The 23,232-nt window shown below is 40.6% G+C and overlaps 1 protein-coding gene across 1 annotated transcript; it reads left to right on the top strand.

Moving 5' to 3' along the window:
- The first annotated feature begins 3,408 nt into the window (after window positions 1–3,408).
- rnf144b (ring finger protein 144B) lies at window positions 3,409–21,431 on the top strand. The gene is made up of 8 exons (XM_033641293.2): window positions 3,409–3,723; window positions 8,999–9,262; window positions 10,670–10,774; window positions 12,215–12,275; window positions 14,502–14,715; window positions 16,865–17,009; window positions 17,198–17,287; window positions 20,320–21,431. The coding sequence occupies exons 2-8, from the start codon at window positions 9,086–9,088 to the stop codon at window positions 20,485–20,487; spliced, it is 960 nt and encodes a 319-aa protein (XP_033497184.1). The 5' UTR covers window positions 3,409–3,723; window positions 8,999–9,085; the 3' UTR covers window positions 20,488–21,431.
- Window positions 21,432–23,232: the final 1,801 nt, after the last annotated feature.

The raw sequence follows: 23,232 nt of genomic DNA, 5'->3' as shown, positions 1-23,232 counted from the left end.
CAATTGAGCACCTATGGGACATTATGTATCGGTGCCGTCACAGACTGTCCAGGAGCTTACTGATGGGAGGAGATCCACCAGGACACCATCTGCCAACTTATCAGGAGAATGCCCAGATGTTGTCCAGAGTGCATACAGACACACTGCTGAGTTGCCGTGATAAAATTCATGCAAGTTGGATCAGTCTCAATTTTTCACTTTCATTTTCGGTGCGATTTTGGATCCAGCCCTCAGTGGGTTGATGATTTTGCTTCTTTATCTTTTTTCTAAGAAAACCGACATTGCAGAAGCTATGGCAAACTTAACCACTTCTATACTGAAAATAAAAAACAAATGAAAATTAAATGTGATGATTAATTTAACAAAAATATATAGAAATATGATGGGCTACATCCCTCTTTTCCATTGTTAGGTATGAACCTTCATTTTCACCAGCTCCCCTCAGGCATGCAAAGTTTAAAAACTATGAAAACTCTGATCACTAATGTAACTAAACCATTGCTGGCTGAACTTATTGTATTTACTCCAAAGTTCAGTGCAGTTGACTCTCTTTGTTTTACATGAGATCAGCTGAATTAAACAGCACCATTCAGTTTGTTGAGTATTTATTCAGCTTAATTGATTCTGTGCAGCTCTCCTTTATGCCAGCCTAAATGTTTATTATGAAGGTCTAAATTCTCCACACTGCCAGGAGTATAATTCTGGGGGAGAGACGGTGAAGTCGTTATCTGGCCTTAGTTTATTATTGCTTTCACCTTGTGTGTGTGTGCGTGTGTGTGTGTGTGTGTGTGTGGACACCAATGGCAGCAGGAACTGCCTCAGAAGTGGCTTTGACTACTTTGCCAAGTGTTTATGCTTTCTGTGGACAATTTTGTCACTGTGATGCATCACAACTGTGCAAGACGTTGTCACAAAACTTAATCAGGTGTGTATTTGAGAGAAAAATGATGGCTGAGGTCAAAGATTGGTGTGGTTCAAGGAAGGGGACCAAAAGAAGGGGGGTAGGGAAAAGTGGGGCACAACCTCACACATTGTAAACTGCAACACAGACTTTTTAAGTGATTACACAGGGCTGATCCTTTTGTTCTTCCAGCCAGTTGATCACAATACCACCAAACAGTGACCTGCAAAATTCCACAGAGACTGGACGTGTTTCCACAGAGTTCAGTGACAAAGAGTGTTTTTGACCGACATAAGTAAATTTCTTTGTCTTACTTCCTTTTTGATTACTGAGTTGTTGTTGTTGTAAGTCATCGAATCCAACCATATATCATCATAACAACTAACTTGTTGCCTAAAACACTGCATCGTTTTGAACTATGTACCCAATTCCTAGCGAATGTTAGCTAAGATTGATAAAATTTAGCCACCAATTTGGCCATTTTCCTTGGTTTTGAATTTCAAACTTACGTTCAGTTTGAAATTATGTCCTTAATTAAATGAGATATACTTTGTATTTCTAATTTGTCAGGGATGTTATGGACATACAGTTTTACAGTCTTGTCAATATTCATACATCCCAAACTCCTACTACTTTGACATGTGGATCTAGGTTACCCAATCTATGTGCATCTATTGATCCATGGATGGATACCTGTAGGATACCTATCCTTCCCCTTATGTAGATGGAAAGATAGGTATCCACATACATCTATCCATCTATCTATCAATCCATCAATCGTGCATCTATCATGGATGTTTGAATATCTATCATAGATAGATCCATAAACAGTATCAACCTATAGTATACAGATAGAATTGTATTACATCAATCGTGTTAAACAGACGTTTCCACCAAGTGTTACAGCTAACCCTCTGCCTGTTACAATTAACCCCACCCATGGGGTATGTTGTAAGATTTCACTTCCGCCAACTGTCGATGCAGTTGTAGAAGAAAGTGAAGTTCTAGAAAGAAAAAAAAAACAACTGTTAATTTGTAGCAGAGGTGTGCATGTTCTTAAAAGAAATTGTCAGACAGTTTTAATAATATTAGCCAAAATGTGTTACGTTGTGCCCCACTCTCCCCTAGTAAGTAGGAAGAGGGCCATTGCCGCCCCACTTTACACCCCTGGCCCGCATTCAGGCCTGGAGTGATCTCATCACAAGATGGTCTCTAATTTTTGTTGTTGTTGTCTAAAAGTAGTAAAAGTAGTTTTACAAATTTAGTTAAATTCAACAGAAAAATGGGTCATACATTAGTAAGTTTTAGCAATGGTTTCAACCTATTTAATTTAGTGATGCCTAAGACTTCACTTAGTGAACGCTGGCTCCAGCATGCAGTGTAAAGCATTAACTTGATATAACATTAATGGCTAATTATAAGTATTTCTACACCAGCATGGTGCTACCAAATGCTGCCGAGTAAGCTCTTACAGAAGGAAGATACCCATTATGTGTTGATTTCAAAAAAAGAATTATTGGTTATTGGGGGAGTTTAGCGATGGGGAAGGAAACAAAGATTAGTAGGGTGATGTATAACTGTCTATTCAATTCATATATTAATGGACTATATGTATCACCATGGATTTCTTTTGTTAAGCTAATATTAGATGAATGCGGTTTTTCTTATGTTTGGTCAGACCAGAGATGTGACATTAAATGGCTGAAGATGGCAGTTGAGCAGAGGTTAAAGGATCAGTTTGTGCAGAAGTGGCGTTATGAACTCCAGAGCATGTCCTCATGTGATTTATATTGTGAATTTAAAGAGGATTTTAAGTTTGAAAAATATTTACTCTATGTATAGCTTTATTGCAGACTGATAATTCAAGAACAGTATGTAAACTGGGTACTTTCTTGAACAATGTTTTGCCACTTTTTAAATGAAATAATGTATGGTCGCGCCTGAATGCAGGCTTGGTTGCCTTGGTTGCAGCTGCTCCTTTATTTTGATCTGTGATGACTCATTCTGACTGTTTACCATTTGCTTTGTTTTGTTTTGTTTTTTGTCTTGTTTGTACTCCATACCACAATTGTGGTGAAGAGCTAATAAATATGACTATGACTATGACTAGAAATAAATTGTGATTTTACCTGAACCTAACTAAACATAGAGGGCTCCAATTTAGTTATTCTTTAGCCTATCTTTGAAGGCCTGAATCTGACAATAGTACAAAGTTGTCAGACAAGCCAAAGTTTATTACATTAATATATAATATTGTTAGTTAAATAATTTTAATAACTTGTAAAAGCTTTATATTACTCTATTAATCATCCCACCGACAATATTATTTATTGATGTATGTACTTTGAGATGTCTGATAACCTTCTACTATTGTCATGTCCGGGGCTCTGTGTATAGGCTTCCTACCACCCTTCGTGAGCAGCTCAAGGTGTGACTTCCATGTTTCCGACTGCACTTGAAAGCAGCATAGCTACAGTAAAATAACCAGCAGGAGCAGTCAAGAGTGCAGCTCAGCGGAGAGCAGACACAGCTTCCTGGATGGAAACAAAACACAAGAGCAGAGCAGACACACACCAACACACCCATACACAGACCAGACAGGAGCGAGCAGGACGTTAAACCTAAACATGTTTTTAGTTTTGTTTTAAGCTCGGTGCGTGTGTGAGGGAGGCGGCAGCGGGGCGACAGTGGAATTAGGCGGTGACAGCAGAGGTTATTATAACAGCAGACTGTATCAACACATGTGCCTGTGGCACAGTGAGAGCACTGCGGCTGTGGATCTGGACTCAGGCAGCTCCTACACCCAGTGGTCCTCAGGCAAGGTAGGTCCCCCCTCTCTCCTCTGCTCATTTGGCTTTTGTCTGCATCACTCACACAATCCAGTATCAAAAATGTGTACACTTACTCCGTGAATGCGTCAGAATTGTGACCTATACGAGAATGCAACCTTGAGAGGGATGCAGATGTGTCAGATTTCATGTGGTCTGTTTGAATGCACTGTAATAGATGAGACATTACACTGTTACTTTGTCACAAACAATACTGCAAGAATTGCAGAAACATATGCAAAAATATTTCTGTAGCAATATACCTTTAAATCACTGCAACCTAATTCAACACCCACTGATTCTGGTTAAAGTGATGTATAGTAAGTAAAGGTTTGCAGTCTCCCAGCCCATCATTTGCTCCATATTGCTGTGTTTCAACTTCATGTGCTCTTTTTTTAGGCTGCCTCCCAAGAACACACAGGTTACTGGGCCAGGAATCCAGAACAACACACAGGGAGTGATTGCAGCTGTTTAAATGATGCTGTATAAATTCTCCTATACACTCCCCGAGCTCACAGTCCCAGCTGCCTCCCTCCTAACACAGTGGCAGCCTGTGTAAGTGCAGCACGGCTTTTCGCTGGGCAGATCTGGTTTTCCGTTTCTGCCTCTCCGGCCAACAATGATGCTTTGATCCCTGGTGGCTGGAATGCCATCTAGACCTTGATCCGTGAGGACTGCTAATCACTAAATGGTCAGCTCCACGCCTAAAAGGAACTGTTAGCACACAAGGGCGTTTTGATAAATGAATAGCTCTAACAGTGGAGATTCAAGTTTGGGCTCTTGTTCTTGGTTTTAATTGCTTGCTCAGGGACAGGGACTGCAGTCTTGATAGGTTCCTGAAGGCCAATACTAATAGTGATACATTTAGTATTGAAGCTTCTGGTTGTCAGCACTTTGTATCGACAATTAATGTTTTTAGACTTAGTCCCACATGTAAGCATTCAGAGTGGAAATGCTTTTGAAACAACACTCAGACTGTGGTGTAATCCTCAAACTTATTCATGCAAACTTAAATATCTCTCTCTCTCTCTCTCTACTGTATTTCATTAGAATCAGACATATTGATGTATTGATGTATTGATGTATTCTACGGTTCATACCCAGTGATGGCCGTGTCTGCAGCCGTAATCAGGCCAGTTTGTTTAACCCGAGTCTGGGCTGTCATTTGTGTCATGTCTCAGCCGAATTGGGGAACCAGACATGGCCCGACTTATTTATTTTGTCGTGCCAAGTTTGGGCCAATACCGGGTCAGGTCATGTTGACAACAGCCCAGTGATAGTATTGGCAGCCGGAATCAGGCTTGTTTATTTGGCCCAATTCTGGGGCGTCATTGACGCTGAGTCTCAGCTGAGTTGGGCAACCAGACACAGCCTGAGTTATTTCTTCCGGCAAGCCGAGTTTGGGCCAGTGCTGGGCCAGGTCATTTTGGCTACCTGGGTAGTCAATGAAACTGCCTCATATCTCCCATATCAAAGGTGGAATGGCAGTGATAAGTCTGTTGTTCCAAGATAAAAAAAAAAAAAAAAAACACTTCCACCAGCTTCATATATTGACGGATGGCAGGTAATCTCAAGTTCCGCTAAACTTTGACGTTGTTCAGGAATGAAAGGCTTTACACTGTTATTAAATACATATTGGAGTTTCCAAGCAGCAAAGCTAGCTGACTAGAGACCTGTTATTTTCTTGCTTGGGCAGGACAGGACAGGCTGACAGTTATGTGGGATGACTGCAAACGGCTCAGCTCGCCTGTCTAAAAGCAGTCCAGGAGAATACACCATGACTGTGCAGAAAAACCAATGTGTACGGCTACACAAGCTCCACTATCAATCATCTGCATGTATGCTGCCACTGATCGATTGTACATAATAAAAGAGCACTCAACTGAAAAAATTTAGGACACTGGTGTTGGTGGTGGCTGTATTGATTGAGCTGCCCCGAAGTTTTCCTGCCAGGTTTAACAGCCAGCTGAAATAGAGAGCAGTGTGTGGGATAAATGTGTGATTTCAACAGCCACTCAGGCTGCAGAGTGTGTTTTTAACACCACCATTTCCTGTGTGACCCCATTCTGTGTCCAACCACTGTTATCTACAGGATTAATTGCAAATCCCAGATTATGGGTTTATTATTTCTCATGCTTTTTGGGATTGGACAGAACCAAAGGGACGATTTTTGGGTTTGGTGATTTTTAGTTCCATTAACACCAGATTAGGTCTTTTTAATATCCCCCATCCTCTGTCATGCTGAGGTCCCAAAATATGCAACTAGTACATCCTCTTATATATTGAGAGCATATGCATTTGTTCCTTCCCAATAATATAGAGGTCTGGCACAAACTGATAACAACAGGTGCAAATAAGACATTTAACAATCTTTCATAATCGGTGCCTCCGATAGTTGCAGATAGCTGCACAGTCTCACATGGGGATGTACATCACTGACGAGAGCTAAACAGGGGAGGGTCGTGTTAAATGATCAGTGGGTACAGCAGCTCCAGAGAAAGCAGGTCCTCTCTTCTGTGGGACTGTGTCTTGCGTATTATTCTTCATTTTCACATGTATTGTCTTTACAGTCTTTTATTGATTGATCTAAATGGCATTTCTGAGAAGTTCCAGTCTGGTTTTAAGCTACTCCATAGCACAGAAACGGCGCTTTTAAGATTTTTAAATGACCTTCTTTTAACAGTTGACTCAGGTAACTCTGCTGTCCTGGTCCTTCTGGATCTGACAGCTGCTTTTGATACAGTCGATCACAATATTCTCCTGTCACACTTAAATACTTGTGTGGGCATTAGGGGTACTGTTCTGAAGTGGTTTCGATCCCACCTCTCAGATAGAAGCTTTTCTGTCCAGCTGGTCCAGTATTCTTTGGCCATTTCCCCCCTGAGCTGTGGGGTGCCTCAGGGTTTCATTTTGGGCCCTCTCCTTTTTTTTAAATAAGCATCCTACCTTTACCTCTATTTGTAGAAAGCACATTGTCTCATTTCATTGCTTTGCAGATGATGTACAAATCTATCTGCCGTTAAAAACAAATGATTGAGCATCTGTCCATGCTTTATTAGGCTGCCTCAATGACATCCGGTCCTTGATGGAAGTAAAATTTCTCTCCTTGAACAAAAATAAAACCGAGATAATTTTATTTGGCCAACAAAACCTCTTGGATGGCTATGACAGTGCCATTGGGACCCTCAAGTCTCACTGTCATCCTTTTGCAAGGAACCTTGGTTTTATTTTAGACAGTGATTTTAAATTTGACAAACAAATAAGCCCTATAGTCAAAACAAGCTTTTTTCAGTTGAGACTATTAGCAAAAGTAAAGGCATATCTCCCCAGAAATGATTTTGAAAGAGTTATCCATACCTTTGTTACATCACGCTTAGACTGTTGTAATTATTTGTTTTTTGGTCTCGACCAGTCAACACTTCGCCGTTTACAGGTAGTCCAAAATGCAGCTGCCCCCCTGCTGACTGGAAAGAAAAAGCAGGATCACATTAGCCATGTCCTTTCATCTTTGCACTGGCTGCCCGTTAATTTTAGAATCCAGTTCAAAGTTCTATTAATTGTTTTTAAATGTTTAAATGGTTTGGTACGATCTTAATTATCAGAGCTTGTTCAGCCTCACACTACTACCAGGGCACTTAGGTCGTCAAACCAGTTGCTCCTGGAAGTATCTCGGTCCAGGCTCTCTACCCGTGGGGACCGAGCCTTTTCAGTAGCGGCCCCAAAGCTGTGGAACAGCCTACCTTTCCAGGTTAGAGCTGCGCAGTCTGTTGAGCACTTTAAAACTCTGCTGAAAACCCATCTTTTCTCCTTGGCGTTCAATCCATGCTAGGCGAGTATTCTCGGCTCTTTTCTTTCTTACTTTCTCTTTTATTCTAACTTTGTTCTAAATTGATTTCTTTTTATTGTTTTATTTATGACTATATTTGTGCTTGATTATTTATATTGTATCTTAGTAACTGTACTGTACAGCACTTTGGTCAACTGAGGTTGTTTTTTAAATGTGCTTTATGAATAAACTTTGACTTGACTTGACTTGACTATTGACATGAAGTTTTTGCCTGGACCACAACAGCAGGCCCCACACTATAGCTCTATTAGGGCTAGCGGGTGTAAGGGCCAGTTAATTAGTTGTTGGCTTTTTCCTGTTCTGAACTATTGTCATTAAATCAGCCTCTAAAAATCCACGACTGGTCAACCTCTGTGATAAAAAAATATGTAAGCAGTAGTAGTGGGACTTTTATTTGACAAAATTGAAGACATTTTCACCATAAATTGCCGCATAAAAATTCACCACAATGCAGGAAATTAACTGTGTCAAACATTCTAGCAGAGGACCCCTAAACCCCTTGTTTCATATGTGTCCCCAATAGTGCTGAAAAGAAACCTACGCCCTGACCTCTGGTGATCTTCTGACTTTTCATCTAGCATCAGCTGCCTTAGCACTAATTAGCAAATGTTAGCATGCTAACATGCTAATCTATGATGGTGAATATGGTTAACATTCTTTCTCACAGACCTGCCAGTATGACTGTAGACTTAGTCTCGTTAAATGGGTAGTTTCATATTAGAAAAATACATTTTACTACCTTACTTACCTATTTTACAAAGACCTGAACAAGAGAAAACAAGAGAAACATTGAACTACAAATTAAAAAAAAAAAGGTTCAGAAATGTGACCTATCCCTTCTATCCTAGTTAATCTCTCTTTCTGCTCATTAGAGGCAATTTTAGTCAAAAATTTTGAAAAACTTTTAAATTCATTTGAGTAAGTTTCCTTCTTTTCCATCTTTTTACGCCCTGTTATTTAACTCAGTGTTGACTTAGCTCCCAAGTACCTCCTGTGGCAACACAAGTGTGTATTTGCTATGTTTCTAAAAAGGATTGACAATCAATTCTTCCTGTCAGAATGAATGAGGAGCTGGTCAATAACTCGGTAAACATGCTTCTTGGACTTTGGCCTTAAAAATGACATGATGCGTAATAAATAATACCGCAGTAATTACACATAATTATGTTTTACTTCATGTACCACACAGCTTTAAACAATGACTAATTCATCTCTTGGGTAACATGACAATGTAATGCCTCTGGCAGAGGTTAAGTCATCACAGTTGGTATACCAGTTACCAGAAGAGATGACAGGTTCCAGAAAAAGGGTGCAGTGTTGTCAGAAGGCCTGGCATTGGTTGTGTGAACTGCAACAAAGAGGAAGAAAAGCGTTAAACCTTTGCCAAAGAGACAAATAGATCAGTGCTGTTTCTGCTTTCAGGAATATGGAGGCTGTAGCTCCTCTCCGTCCCCAACAGAAGGGCTAGGATCAGCCTGATTGCTACTTCCCCACCTGTCTCGCCCCGCCATGGCGAGCAGGAGTCCCACCCTGAGCCGGGAAGCTGGGGACTCGGCACCGAGGACCCCTGAGGCCAGCGCTAACCCCCAGCCGGGGCCCGAGGCCTTCTGCAAGCTGTGCCTCAGCGAGCAGCCGTCAGCAGCCACCAGGGAACTGCAGAGCTGCGATTGTGTCTTCTGCACAGCGGTAAGAAAAGACAAACACAACCAGTTTACTCCAGACATTTACAGTAGATAATGCTCATATCCAAGCGCTGGAGCAGTTGAGGGTAGCTCAAGGACACTAGTACAGGACACGTTCTACTGCTATGGAAATCAAACCTCTGAGCCTTTGTTGAAACTGAAGGGTGCCTCCAGGCTATATTTAGATTAAAGTATGCTTATCCTCTACTCATATTGCTCATGCTTTTAGTCATCTTATGTAGGCGGTGAAGATTTCACAAAAGTGATCCAACACTAAAGTTTTCTTTGGGCAATTTAGGCAAATCTCCAACATTTAAATTACTTGGAATGGGATGCTCATCTTTATTGCAGGACCACTTCCTGCTTTAAGATCTTAAAATAGATCAATTTATTGGCAAATCTTGCATATTACAGCTTAAGTGAAATGAACTGGTTTCAACACAACTGGCTTTCGCTCACGTTTACTTTCTTTGTGTTGTCCTTGGAAATTTTTGTGATTTATCAAAACTGTTTTCTCACATTTGTTGTTCACATTTCCTTGGAGCTTTTTCAGTCCTTTTATGAGAGAAGAAAGTGCTATCAGTAGAACACAGAGCTGTATCATTTATAACAGGAGCACAGAGGTCTGCTACTACACTGCTCTTGTCTAATACGTGCCTGCCTGACATATCGAAACTGTGACGGTGTTTTGCCCTGACACAGAGAGGTTGCTAGATAGTGGCAGGTGTTAATCTCTGTCCAAGGTAGCCAAGTTGTCACTGTTGCACGCACAAGGTCACACAGATAAAACACACACATATACACACACACACACATAGGCAGTGTCACAGAGAAAAAAGGAGGGAATGGGATACTGTAAACCCTGCTTATCAGCTGAACTTTATTTTATAAACCTTAAATATCTCCTCCAGTCTGGTCCAAGAACACAGACTGTTGCTTTTGTTTTTTAATTCCAGATCAGTTTTTGGATGAACGCTTCATTGGAAAGCACATGATAAGCACAAGTTTGCACATACAAATGAGTCCAGTCCTCCACAATAGATTTGTCTTTCCTCAGAAAAATTACATTTAAATGTTTTTATTTTCTGTTCCTCAAAACTGTCTGCCTTTGCGCAACGATTACAAAGTTCCTCCTACCCTTCCATATTTCATGTCTGAGGCAACATATGACTTTTGACATGTTGATACTAAGAAAGTCATGTTTGTGTGCATTTCATTTTCCATATCCTTTCTTTGCTTACTACATTTGTCATGAGTAGATTGTCATGTTTGATGTGTTGTGTGTTTTGTATTGTTTTTCACCTAGGTTGGATGATATATAGTTGAATATGTTACTTATTACAAAGGCACTGTGGTCCCTGTTCCATTCACTATCTGCACTTATAATGCTGTGTTGTTCCTCCCTCTCTAGTGTTTGGAGCAGTATGTTCAGCTTGCCATCATGGAGGGTGGGGGAGCACCCATCACCTGCCCTGATATGGCCTGCCAAAAGACCGGAGTGCTACTGGACTCCGAGGTATGCCCTGCTTAAAACCAGTGAAAGATGTAGGTCATGAGTGAAACCAAAAAAAGCAAAAAGACGTCAGAGGCCATAAAGTACAGAAATACTGTCGATGTACAAACATGCACAGAACTTAAAACATGTTTGAATTTCTAAGTTGCTGCAGTTTTTTCCAGTCGGGAGTGATGATGAAGTTGGACTTTCACCCTGGTGTTTGTAAAATTGTGTGGGCTGAATAAACTAAGATGATGTGAAAATGCTGTGCACCCAGCCTTAATGACATTTCTGAGGGAATTCTTTTAAGGGTGAAGAGTAAAAACAAGGTGATGTGAACATTAAGACAGAAAGTGAAACTCCATGAGCTATTGCTCATCTTAGATAGAAGACAGTAAACACGTCAGAGAAAAAGCTTAAATTGCTGACTCGCAAGCAAATGGAAATTCTGCTCCTCCGTTCCTCATTTGTAATGTTTTCTTGTCTGAATGCAACAGCATTAAGAAACTTATTGTAAGAAAAACTGCTTTAACTAGTCCATGCTCATTGGACCTGTATCTGAATTATAGTAGAATCAAACAGCAACCTCCAGGGCTGAAATATTAAGTGCCAAAAACCACAGTTCCTTGAATGGCAACTTGAGGCTGGCTCCAAAAGCGAGTTAATCCCCATACACCTCAATGTTAAACTTTACAGCAGAAATAAACATGTTTACAGCCTGGTACAAAAAACAGGGTAGGTCTGGTAGCTAATTTCCATATTCATGACAACTCTAAGTGAGGTCCATTTTACGTCACGGTAGCTACGTCCATTATTTTTGAACAGTCTATGAGTAGAATTGAGCTGATTGTCGAGGTTCTAACCCCTGTTATCTAGTATTGAAGAATGTCTTTAATCTTAGAAGATTGGAAGAAGAAATAAGAAATTGAAAGTAAGAATTTTTTAAAAATATTCTCAAGCTTGCTGGTCTGTGAATTTTGGCTAATTGGCATTTCTTACTATAAAGTAATGTTGATTTAAGCAAACGTCTTGTGTTTAGTGTTTGCAGACATTTCTTGTTGATAATATGCAGATGTCATCTTGAAGCTTTTATAACATCATAAAATGGCATTATAATTGTTGTTTTGCATCTTTTTTTCATATGGAAAACGTACAGTCAACCCCTTTTTTTCTCTCAGTGGCTATTTACTAACTACTGAGGTGTCTTAGAAATAATGCAGCAAATTGCAGTTGCTAGGTGACCGGTTAATCCTGGATGATCTTTGGGGTATCAGCTTCTCAGCAACCACACAAAATAGTCTCATTTTCACAACCATATATTTTCACATTTATCTATCCATTAGGGTTTGAAAAAAATGGACTTGTGCATGCTTCTTGCCTGCACACAAAAAAATAGCATCACAGCTCTAAGTGAATAAAAGATGATTAAAGCACAACTTGTTTCTTTCTGTGTGATTGCAGATTGCTAGTTTGGCCCTAGAAGAGCAGGTGAAGCTGTATCAGCGTCTGAAGTTTGAGAGAGGTAGGTATTGTTGCATTAGCATGCTGATGACTGGTGACAGGCATTGGGCTATTTCAGGTTGCACTTCATGCCGGTGTCATTACACTAAGCAGCGCCACAGAGTGCTGAGCTTCACATGCCTGGGATAATGTGGGGCCTCCTGCTCTTTTTCTATTCTGCTCTGGTCCACTTTTACCCAGGAGGTTACAGAAACTGTGCCTTCACTTAAACCAAACAGTACAAGCACGATATTCAGAAACAAACTCTGCACGTGCTCCTCTGTTAAATTTGAAGTAATGAGCGTTTCAGTGCAATAAATGGTATGACCTATGTGTAGCTGATTGCACCATTAGTTGTGGAAATGTGAAGGCAGATTGTATCTGTGTCGTGCACTGGTGGCCTGGGAACAGAAGGAGAATAACTGTTGATACAGGTTTCTGTTGACATTTACAAATTGCAGAGTGATGTTAGTTAGCCTTGTAGCTATATTCGTCTCTTCCAGTCGCATAGTAACAATACGCTGTGAAGCCAATAATAGTTATCGTTTACTCTGGCCATAAATCACAAGACTCATAATATTGGAAGTATAAAGAAGTGCAAAGTGCAAGTTGTTTCACAACAGTGTTCCCCTTGTGTTATGATTAGCAATGCAAAGTATGAGCTGGTGCAGGGGATCATGAAAACTCCAGCTTTTGTTTTGGTTATGAAACATATGCCAGGTGTTTTTGTTACCATTTTACATCTGAATTAGTATCTTTATGTTCTCATTAACTACTTAGAAGGTTGTTTGCTCTCATAGATAACCCACTACAAGTGAGAACAATGGATTTATCAGATGCTTTTAGCCATGCTAACCATGGATGGCATGTGTGTGTGGGTTGGTCAGTCCATCTATCCCTCTGCTTTATAGTGCACTAAATGGTAAAAAGATACATTTTACCTACTTATACCTGTACTTTGTGTTTAGCATGCTAAGGCACTGTTCTTAATTTATCAGAGGAGGGCAGTGGCTGGAGTGCTGCTTTATTTATTTTTTCTGACCCTTTCTGAAGCTACAAATATTTTTCCTTGAGCCTCCCTGAGTGACTTGGGGAAAATACATGACCATAAATTAGCTTTTTAAAAAGTACCCCTTGATGTTTAAAAATTAAAAGTAGAAGATTTTTGGACATAGAATAAAGTGATTTTGATGAAATATCACTATTTTAAGCTCAGATTTGGTTATGTTTTTTTGTCTGATGTAAGCATTCGTTACACATGTGTCCAAGGGCTGTCAGAAATTTGAATATCCAATAATTATTTAGGTTTTTACAGTTTCTGGTTATAACATGCATGTTTTCTTTAAAAATTGACAGTAAATAAAATACAAAAAAAGAGCCATTTAATGTTACACACCGCTCCCTGAGCAAAAATAAAAAATAGAATTCTCTCCCCAGAGCTTAAAAATGATTTGACGTGCCATATTGTCTCTAACACACAGTTGCATGTTAGCATTGTCATGAGACGATAGCATTTTATTTAACCTTTATTTAACCAGAAAGTCCCAGATTTAGCTTAAAGCACTGCTCGGCCAAAGTAGCCTAGGCTACAGTCTCAGAAAGACCCCAGTGGCTTTATTCAATAGTTTTTTTTTACTGTTAGCACCGAATCGAAGTGCTAAATGTACAGTTGGAATTGTAAGATATCTGACATATATATATATATATATATATATATATATATTGTTAGATGGTGAAGTAATGTGTTGTTGTTATGTCAGAGACAGTTTAAGACAGTTCTGTGGTCGAACTGGAAGAAGCTGAACTGGAGGAAGCAATCCCTGTGCTTTTACTTTACCCACATCCCACAGTAACTAACTAGTTAGCCTAATGCCATGAGTACACAGTGTTACAGACAGTAGCTATTCTAGCTGCAGGATGTTTTTGTTGTCATTTCATCTGTTGACTTGATTTTTTTTATTTGCAGTCCAAAACCAGTCAATGTTTGGCTTTTAGTTTGAGAAATGACTTGATTGATTATCAATTCATTTTCTGTTGATGGAGTACTTGAGTAACGATTAAATGTTTCAGCACTAATTCTCTTTCTTCCAGATCAGCAGTATTACTGATTGTGCTGATAGTACTGATAAAGATAGTATGGCCACTTTTACTTGGGAGAATAGCAAAGCATGCATTTATTTTGTTTGTGACATCGACTTGATGTCTGCTTCAGAGATGCACAATCATGTCCCCTCTTTGCTTTCTTCAGGGGTGAAGTTGGACCCCAGTAAAGCCTGGTGCCCGGTACTTGAATGTCAGGCGGTCTGCAGTTTGCAGCTGAGCACTGAGGGCCAGCCCACCGCTGTGCCCTGCCCGACCTGTCACACCGTCTTCTGCTCTGGGTGCAGAGGGCCCTGGCAGGACGGCCATACCTGCCCTGAGCGCCAGCCCATGATGTCGCCCTCACCGTCTCATGAAAGCAGGTCAGTTAGTCATTTGTTTGGTCAGCCGCCCAATGCCTGCAGCCACAGAGTTTGAGCCGCACTGATGATACTGTGCTGACAGTGTGTCGGTTTAGGACACTGAGGAGTCTACAAAGAGACATTTGTTACTGCTGCTAACAGACAGAGTTATGATTGCATTTATGAGTTTTATTAACCATTCAATTGAGGATATTATATTTCTAAGACATTACATGTGTTACCTTTAACTGTTTGAAGACTATCAATTCCATTATTTTATTTTACGAGGGAAATCCCATCCTTCCATTTAATACAAAATGACCTGACAGTTATTGTGGGAGGATATTTACACTGAATGGATTATAGAACTGATGTGTAGTTCCTTGTCTCCCAGTGGAGGCCCTGAGCTGAATATACAATAAACATTATTTCAGGATTAATAGCTTAGTATACCTCAGCATTGCCCTCTGTGTAGTCCCTGTTGTGCAGCTACATTACTGTGCTGCTCTGAGCTGTGGCTCTGCCAGACTGACTGATGTCATTGGGGAGTCACTGACTTATATTGGAATTCCATTGTCTCTGTGCTGAAGGGAGGAGGAGGGTGGGCACCGAGCCATGTGGTTCACTGTACAGAAGGAGCCTGTGCACTGCAGTGAAGGAGGGGTGGTGTCTGCATATTGCTGGGGAGGATGGAGCAGGCGTGAGGAGAATGAAGGGAGATCAACTTTAAGTTTGAACTTGAGCGTGACATACATTTGCATCAGCCTGCAGGTTTACTCATCAAACACAAAGTTATTGTACCAGAGGCAGTATTTTACAATACTGTGCTAAGGAGTCTGACTGATTTAATACAAAGTACTAACTGACTCGATTGCTTTTCCACAATCACAAAACCAGAGGCTTTTACTACGAAGCAGGATAGCTACACATATTTACAGTCTTGGCCTATCTTTAATATTTGGAAATTATTTTCAGACTTTGTACATCTTCTGTTATAAGAATACAGGTTATTGTTTACATTTCACACTGATGACATTTCACCGTCTTGTACACCAAACATACCCGCAGGTAATTTCTGTTGCCATTTCATCTCATATCATACGAAGCAGCCTACGTCATTCATGGGTCTGATGATGTCGCTCATATTTTCACATCTCCCTCTTTCACATGAATGTGCTTGTGGCTGGACAGGAAAAACCAGAGCTGAGTGAACTAGCTGATAAGTAGCTTCGTGATACCAGTTAGTCAGTCGGCCATTGTTTGGGTTAGTCAAGCCAGATGAGCAAAAGATATCCTGCGTAAGTTGAGCTGGCTTCATAGTACAGGCCTCAGAGCTCTTTGAGTTACTTAATTTTTTTAAAAAAAGGTGTGTGGCTGCTCCTGTCAATGTTTTTATTTTAAAAAGGAGGAAAACAAGATCTATAATGTAAAAAGGAGCTGCTTGTGGTGCCAAACCAAGGAGAATTATCACCTGATTCTGCTCATCTCCTCAGCTTTATGAAGGTTTTCTAGCATCTTTCAGCACTTTGTTTTGGTTTTATGACCCACATCTTTTCTGTTTTGGTTTGTCTCCCTTCCCTCATCGTGTTTTCAGCAAGAAAGAAAAGAAGACCCACTGCACACTACCTGTCCTGTACCAAATCGCAACCAGACAAAATTAGCAACTAGCACACATGCACCACCTTCAGGCAGTGGCGACCAAATCAGAGCTAAAAGAAAAGTGAATATTGGACTTCCATTCCTCAGACGGCCAGAAACAATATTCCAAATGAATGCTAATGTTGGTCTGTTGTGGATGTGTAAATAGGTTTGCGAACCAGTTAGCCCTAATAACTTTACAAGGTATTCACATGTTAAAATTGTGTTCACAGCTTGTTTTCCCGTCCATAGGCGGTCAAACAAAATAAATGAAGTGAGGTGTGAAAATAATGAGTGTAAAAAGATTCCAGAATCAGCCTTAAACATGACTTGAGGGTTTTCAGTGGCCCTGTACTGTACATAGAGAATACTTTCCTCATACCTTTGAATCCCAAAATAATAAACCCAGTTCAAAGTGAGCGCTGACCCTTAACTCTGCTGCTAAATAAAGAATTCACACTCTGCCTGGAGGCCTTCATGGCTTCACACTCACATGTGCTGATGTCTCTCGTGTCTTTCTCCTGAAACACAGGGCTCGCTCCAACAGTGACTCTGATATGCCCATCAAGCAGTGTCCCATGTGTGGTATCTACATTGAGAGGAACCAGGGCTGTGCACAGATGCTGTGTAAGAGCTGCAAACACACCTTCTGCTGGTACTGTCTGCAGAATCTAGACGTGAGTCTCCCCTGATGTTTAACTCACATATGATGCATGGTTTTTAACACAAAATGAAATACAAATTAAGATTTTTAAGTTCACAACATCTCAGCAACACCTCTGCTTCACTATCTTTAGTGTTTGAATGTCCTCTGTGATTACTGGATAGTAGACTTGTTGTCTAAACGTGTGTTTTGCAATTGCAGGGTGATATCTTCCTGCGGCATTATGATAAGGGACCGTGCAGAAACAAGCTGGGACACTCCAGGGCCTCAGTTATGTGGAACAGAACACAGGTGAGGTCACCCAGCAGACAGCAGAGCAGACATACAGTATTAATTTCAGGGTTGTGATGACGCTATCATTGTCTGAATGGATTAGCCTACAGAGCCAATCATCCATGAGTGGTCAGTTATTTCGTGCATGGCTTCGATTTTACTAAAACTGTGCCACCACACTACTGGGATTGAACTTTAAAGGTTTTGGACTCCATCCCAGCTGCACTGTTTGTCTGTCAAATCAATTAGTCACTGTTGGAAAACTCTCCAGTGCGGACATTACAGGAACCTCCACAGGACAGTGAAGCTTTCATTCTGGTATGTTTCTCACACGCTTAATTGAAAATTTAAACAAAACAGGCAAAACCAGGCATAACTCAACTCTTGACTTTCCCTTTAAAGACCAATAAGGTCTGTGTAGCTCGTTGTTATTTGGTTTGTTTTCCACCAGTGTTCCCAAATAGCCCTTTATCAAGACATTAAGCCGAACTAATCCCAATGCTAATCTCAAATTCCTGCCCTGTAATGATGTTTTCCGTCTACCAAAATGATTGGCCGCCAAACCTACTTTCTTTCCACTTCCCCTTCTCTGATGCCATTATCACATGATAAGTATCAAGTTTGCAGTCAAACTCCAACGCAGTCGTTCCTTGCAAAACAACTCATGACATCCTTGGTTACACCCTTGCCTAACAGGTCCTATAAATTTTACAATCTGCTTGTTACAAATTCCCCTGCCAGTTTTAACTCCTTCTTTGCCGCCTGCAAACACTGCTGTGGTGACAGTATATTTAGAGCATACTGTGGACAGCATTTGCACATTTTCAAAATATAGATTTGAAATAATGTGATAAATGATAATGCTGACTATTACATGTATTCATGGCCAAAAGTATGTGGACACCTGATCCATGGCTTTCAATATGCTGCTATAACAGCACACTGTCTGCCACAAGAGCATAGAGAGGTCAGACACTGATGTTGGGTGATAAGGCCTGGCTGGCAGATGGTATTTCAGTTCATCCCAAAGGTGTTGGATGGGGTTGAGGTCGGTGCTTTGGGCAAGTCAAGTTCTTCCATACCTAACTTGGAAAACTATGTTCTTTGTCCATTTTGAGGGAGGGAAGGGCCAAATACAAACTGCAAACACAAAGCTGGAAACACACTATGGTCTTAGATATCACTGTATGTTATATGTTGCAATTACTTTTCTTTATACGAAACACAGACAAAAGCATGTGGACAGTCCATGCATTTTCAGTTATTATTGTAGAGCTTCACAGTACTGGCAGTATAAAACAATATTTTCATTGTCAAATGAATAGTAATATCTTGTAATAAGATCATGGTCTACGAGACTTCCAGCTAATTTTAATGGTTTAAGATTGGAACGACATTACCCAAAATCCGGCTGGCACCCTTCATACACAGCTTGTTGTTTTTGGGTGCATTCGGAAACACTCACTCCGAGTGCCGGAGCACACTCTGGCACAAACTGGACCGTTTGTAGTATCGAAGCGCTGTTGGAATGTACTGTTCGGCTGTTTCGACCACCACTCTCTCGGAGCAGCAGAGCGCCAAGTGGAGTCAATGTGTGATTCACTGAACTGTTCCTTAATTCATATAGAAGTACAATCCTCCCTTTTTTGTAACAACAGGGCTCTCATTTTAGTGTCAGACTGAATTTACGAACACACCCTTTGGTTTTTTCTTCACAGTTTAATTGCGAATATTTGTCATTGGTTTCAGCTGCAAGCTATAGCTCCATTTACTGGCATTTTTCTGCCATGAAGCAACAGCTCCTTATAAGCATTACAGTATCACAATCATTATATAATCTTACAGAATGCAGTGTAGAGGCTGATGGAGGTTGCCAGTCTTCTCAGCAATAGTCTTAATTGTTGAGAGCAATTACACCAACGTATCAAAATCAATATTGTAATGATTTATTTGTGTTAAAAAGCTGCATGTTACACTAATTATTTAATATTAGAATCGTCTGGGGCATTGTCATCTACAGCCTGTTCTCATTCCTAGGTTTTCAAACACCGACAGTTTGTCATCCCCATCAGAGTGTGATTCTGACGCTGACAGAACCCTTTGGCGTCTCTATGAGATAGACCAGGCTTTGAGCTAATTCCACTGCAGACCCATAAGTTCAAATATTTGATGCTCAGCACAGCTGGCGTATTATAAAGAGCAAGAGAGTTAGTGTAGGGTAGGAGGGAGCAAAGGCTAATGGGATAAACAGACACAGACTTTCACCCAGGAGACTGCTGTTATTGTCCCATGAGAACCAAATGCTTGTGCCCTTAAGATAAGGTCTGAGCTGTTTTAACGTGCCGACATCACATGATGTTTGTTCTAAACCTAACCAAGTAGTTTTGTTGCCTGAAGTCAACCACAACCATTTGACAATTTAACCATTTATTCCAATGAGTTTCACCCAGGAGACAGCTGTGTGTCACATAGAGATGTTACAGGGCGAGTCTCATAGAGATACCAAAGGGTGCCTTTGGCTTCAATATCACACACTGAAAAGTATGAGAAAGCATAGGTATTTGACAGTCTGGGATGAGAACGCTTTGGACATATTATCACATTATTATCATGTATGAAGTTGATGTGGCTGATGTCTATTTGCACATCCAGCAGAGTCAGATCAGTGTTAGCTGTGATGAATGTAAATGCAATATTTAGTCTCTTACTCTCCACCAACTCCTGAGGGAAATATTTGGCTCTTAAGATGCTGCCAACTTTGTCTCTTTACTGTTTATTGCAAGAGAGGAAGTGTACAGTGTATTTATATCTGATCCTTTTCACTTAGAACAGCTGCTGGCAGCTGGCAACAAGTTTGATGACAGCAGTGAGATGGGACTTAACCATAAAGTCAGGGGCCATAAAATAAAAGTGATGGGCTGTAAGGTGCTAAAATCGCCCAGTGGAGGCGAGGGAACGGTAGAGCTGGGTGATAATTCTTCACTAAGTGCGACCTCTTTCACACTACACACACTCATTTGATCCATTGTTGTTGCCGTGTTGTCCTCCAGGTTGTGGGCATCCTGGTGGGGGTCAGCATCATTGTGCTGGTGACGTCTCCGCTCCTCCTGCTGGCCTCGCCATGCATCCTGTGCTGTGTCTGCAAGCCCTGCAGCGGAAAGAAGAAGAAAAAGAAGAAGAAGAAGGACCTCAGCCAGCCGGACTCCTCCACATCATAGCAGCTCCCCTTCTCATCAGCCCAGCCCAGGATCACTCCACTAATCTCACAAAGCCCCAGGAAACCAAGAGAGTGCAAGCGCTGCATGTTTGGAGTAACACTGAAGTACTTTTTCAGGACTTGACAGACTGGAAGCCTTGTTCATGGTTCGGTAACATTGTCGAGATCAACAAGCGCAGACTTGCATCTTAAAGCTTGGGGAAAGAGCTGCTTAAATCTTACTCTTTAATCACAAGAGTATGTACTTTATGAGATGGAAGTGTAAATAAGAGGAGAATGAATGTAACTGGCCTAGTTGTTTTCAGATGCACAACAGGAAGACAAGGAGACAGTGGTGGCCGTAAGAGTTTTCCTTGACAGGGCTTTTGTTATCTCTCTCTTTCTCTTACACACACAAACACACTCACACACACACATGCGGTTCAAAGAGCAACGCCACCCTCATGTGCCAAACGTCATGATGCCAAACCAGAGGTGTTAGGTGCTCAAGTGCCTCACTCTACAGTGCCTGGTGCTTGGTTGTATTTGCTTTGCCTTCCATTCTATCTTTATCTTATGCAAAAATTTTAGCATTATGAAAATGGACAACCGTCAGGATCACACAGGGTTATAAATCCCTAAACAATGCAAAACATCCTTTCATAGCGGGAGAAGGCAAACAGCGTCATATGTGCACTGTATATTCTGTGCTGATATAAAATATGATAGGGCTTTAGTGGTGCACAGATAACTTTTCTTCTGCAAATGTTTGTTGTTTCCACCTGGCATATTGTTCCAGACCAAAGGCTCTAAAGGATAATGTGTACTTTTCTAAAGTGTGTTGATGTGTAATTTATGGGTTATGTGTGTATGGTATCCTGTTCATTTCTACATTTCTGTTGATGTTTCTGCGTCAGACATTTTATAAAAGCGCCATTGTAATTGAAATAAACATACTGTACTGAACATGTATCATGGTTTCGTATTTGCTAGTGACATTTATCACTTCATGGCTCATTACTTTACTTTTGTCTTTGCGTAAAGGTCATGAGCGGAGAGTACACGGGAGTTGATAGAGCAGAAGTGAAAACATATTGTTCTTACTGTGGAGAATGTAGAGGCACTGCTGTATGAGTGGAAGAGTCTTAAGCCTTCAGTCAACAAACTGAAAGCTGGCACACTGCTTGTGGACGGTTGCCTCAGATACATGTGGTGCATAAAAACTAAAGGTAAACTAATACTGTAATGAAGGCCAGCAAGCCAGACTACTGAAAGGCACAGTTATGAAGGAGTATTTTCAGTTTAGATTTAGAGGACGATAGTGTTGGAGCACACCTAACATGATTGGGTTGGATGTCCCAGTGGCTTAGAGCGTAAACACTAAAGGCAGTTGCACCAATTTTCATGGAGACGAGAGAAATAACCAGTAGGCTTGTTCTGGCTTGACTCTTGTTTGCACAGCCAAGAGGTTTTTTGTACATCTGATCAGATAAATCATTTACTGTCACCACCATTTGGTTCTGGTGTATTGGTGATAACTGGTAATATATGTGTGTGGCTGTTTGTTATCTGCATCTACACAAGTTGATTTATGTGAGACGTTCTTGTCTTGTGATCTGATTTTGAGGTTGTTTCTTGCTGTCAAACTGCGTCAAAATATTTGTTTTCCTCTCAAAAAGTCTCAGAGAAAGGCAAATAGATAATATGTCTGCCAATGAAAAAGTCCTTGACAGTCTTCACTAACAATGTGGATTTTCTGAGTTCTCCACCAGCCTACGACAGATACAGACACATCAGAAAGCTACACTGCTTTTTACTTAACTGGCAAAGAGAGATGACAGTGATAATGAGATGAGTTTATTAAATGAGCCACTAAACACTGGTTAAATAAAGCCAATGACCAACACAGATATATATATTTATAGAACTTCACCTCACCTGACACAAAAACGTCCATTAAGTTAATACACTTTTTAAAATTAAAACATAAATCTTAAGGTAAAAAAGAGTGGAGGCCTGGTTTCACACAGCAAATACCAGATATTTAATTGTAATATTAGTGTCACTGTTGTGTCAAGATCTGAGCGGCTACTACCCCTGCGTAACCTTTTCCAGGTGAACCACTGCAACATACACTAAGGGTCTAAAAGTGAGCAGTCCACACCGCAAATCACCGAATAAAAATGATGCATAGTAACTGAAGATATCACTTAATCAGACTTGTGTATATATAAATGTTGAAGACAGAGAATGATATGATGCTTTAGATACAGAGCATGTTTAAATGTCCAGAAAACCAATTTTCCCATTTTTCACACTTCGTGCAACAGGCCTACACCATACAATTACATCAGCATTGTCCCCTTTATAGCAGTTGGAATAAAACTTAGTGTTTGACCAAATAATTCACCATTGCAGTGGAAATATTGTTTAAAATTCCACACAAGTTCCAGTGTGTGACGACTGAAACTGACTCGCACTTTTAAATCATTGACTGTATATAAAGATGGACGACATGACAGCTCCCCAAAAGTGAAGCCTAAACATCTCAATCGCCCCTGGTGGCTGGCTGCAGTATGGGTCATGAAGCCTGCACCGTCCGTATTAGTAGATGGGACATGGCCAAACTAAAAACTCAAAGTACATGTCAAATACATTTTCCCCAAAGATAGTTTCTGTCAATTAAGGTGATTGGTCGTTTTTCTTGGTTTTAATTAGTTATTTAATGCTATAAAATGGGGATTTTACAACTACTGCTCAGACTCTG

Source organism: Epinephelus lanceolatus, chromosome 10 (genome assembly GCF_041903045.1).
Source record: "Epinephelus lanceolatus isolate andai-2023 chromosome 10, ASM4190304v1, whole genome shotgun sequence".
Classification (NCBI taxonomy): Eukaryota; Metazoa; Chordata; class Actinopteri; order Perciformes; family Serranidae; genus Epinephelus; species Epinephelus lanceolatus.
Note: the sequence above shows the minus strand (reverse complement) of the source record. Positions and strands in the feature narration are given on the sequence as shown.

Coding starts and splice junctions, on each gene's coding strand:
- rnf144b (XM_033641293.2), top strand. CDS start 9,086: ATGGCGAGCAGGAGTCCCACCCTGAGCCGGGAAGCTGGGGACTCGGCA. Junction 14,716..16,864: donor TCACCGTCTCATGAAAGCAG/GTCAGTTAGTCA, acceptor CCTGAAACACAG/GGCTCGCTCCAACAGTGACT. Junction 17,288..20,319: donor TTATGTGGAACAGAACACAG/GTGAGGTCACCC, acceptor GTTGTCCTCCAG/GTTGTGGGCATCCTGGTGGG.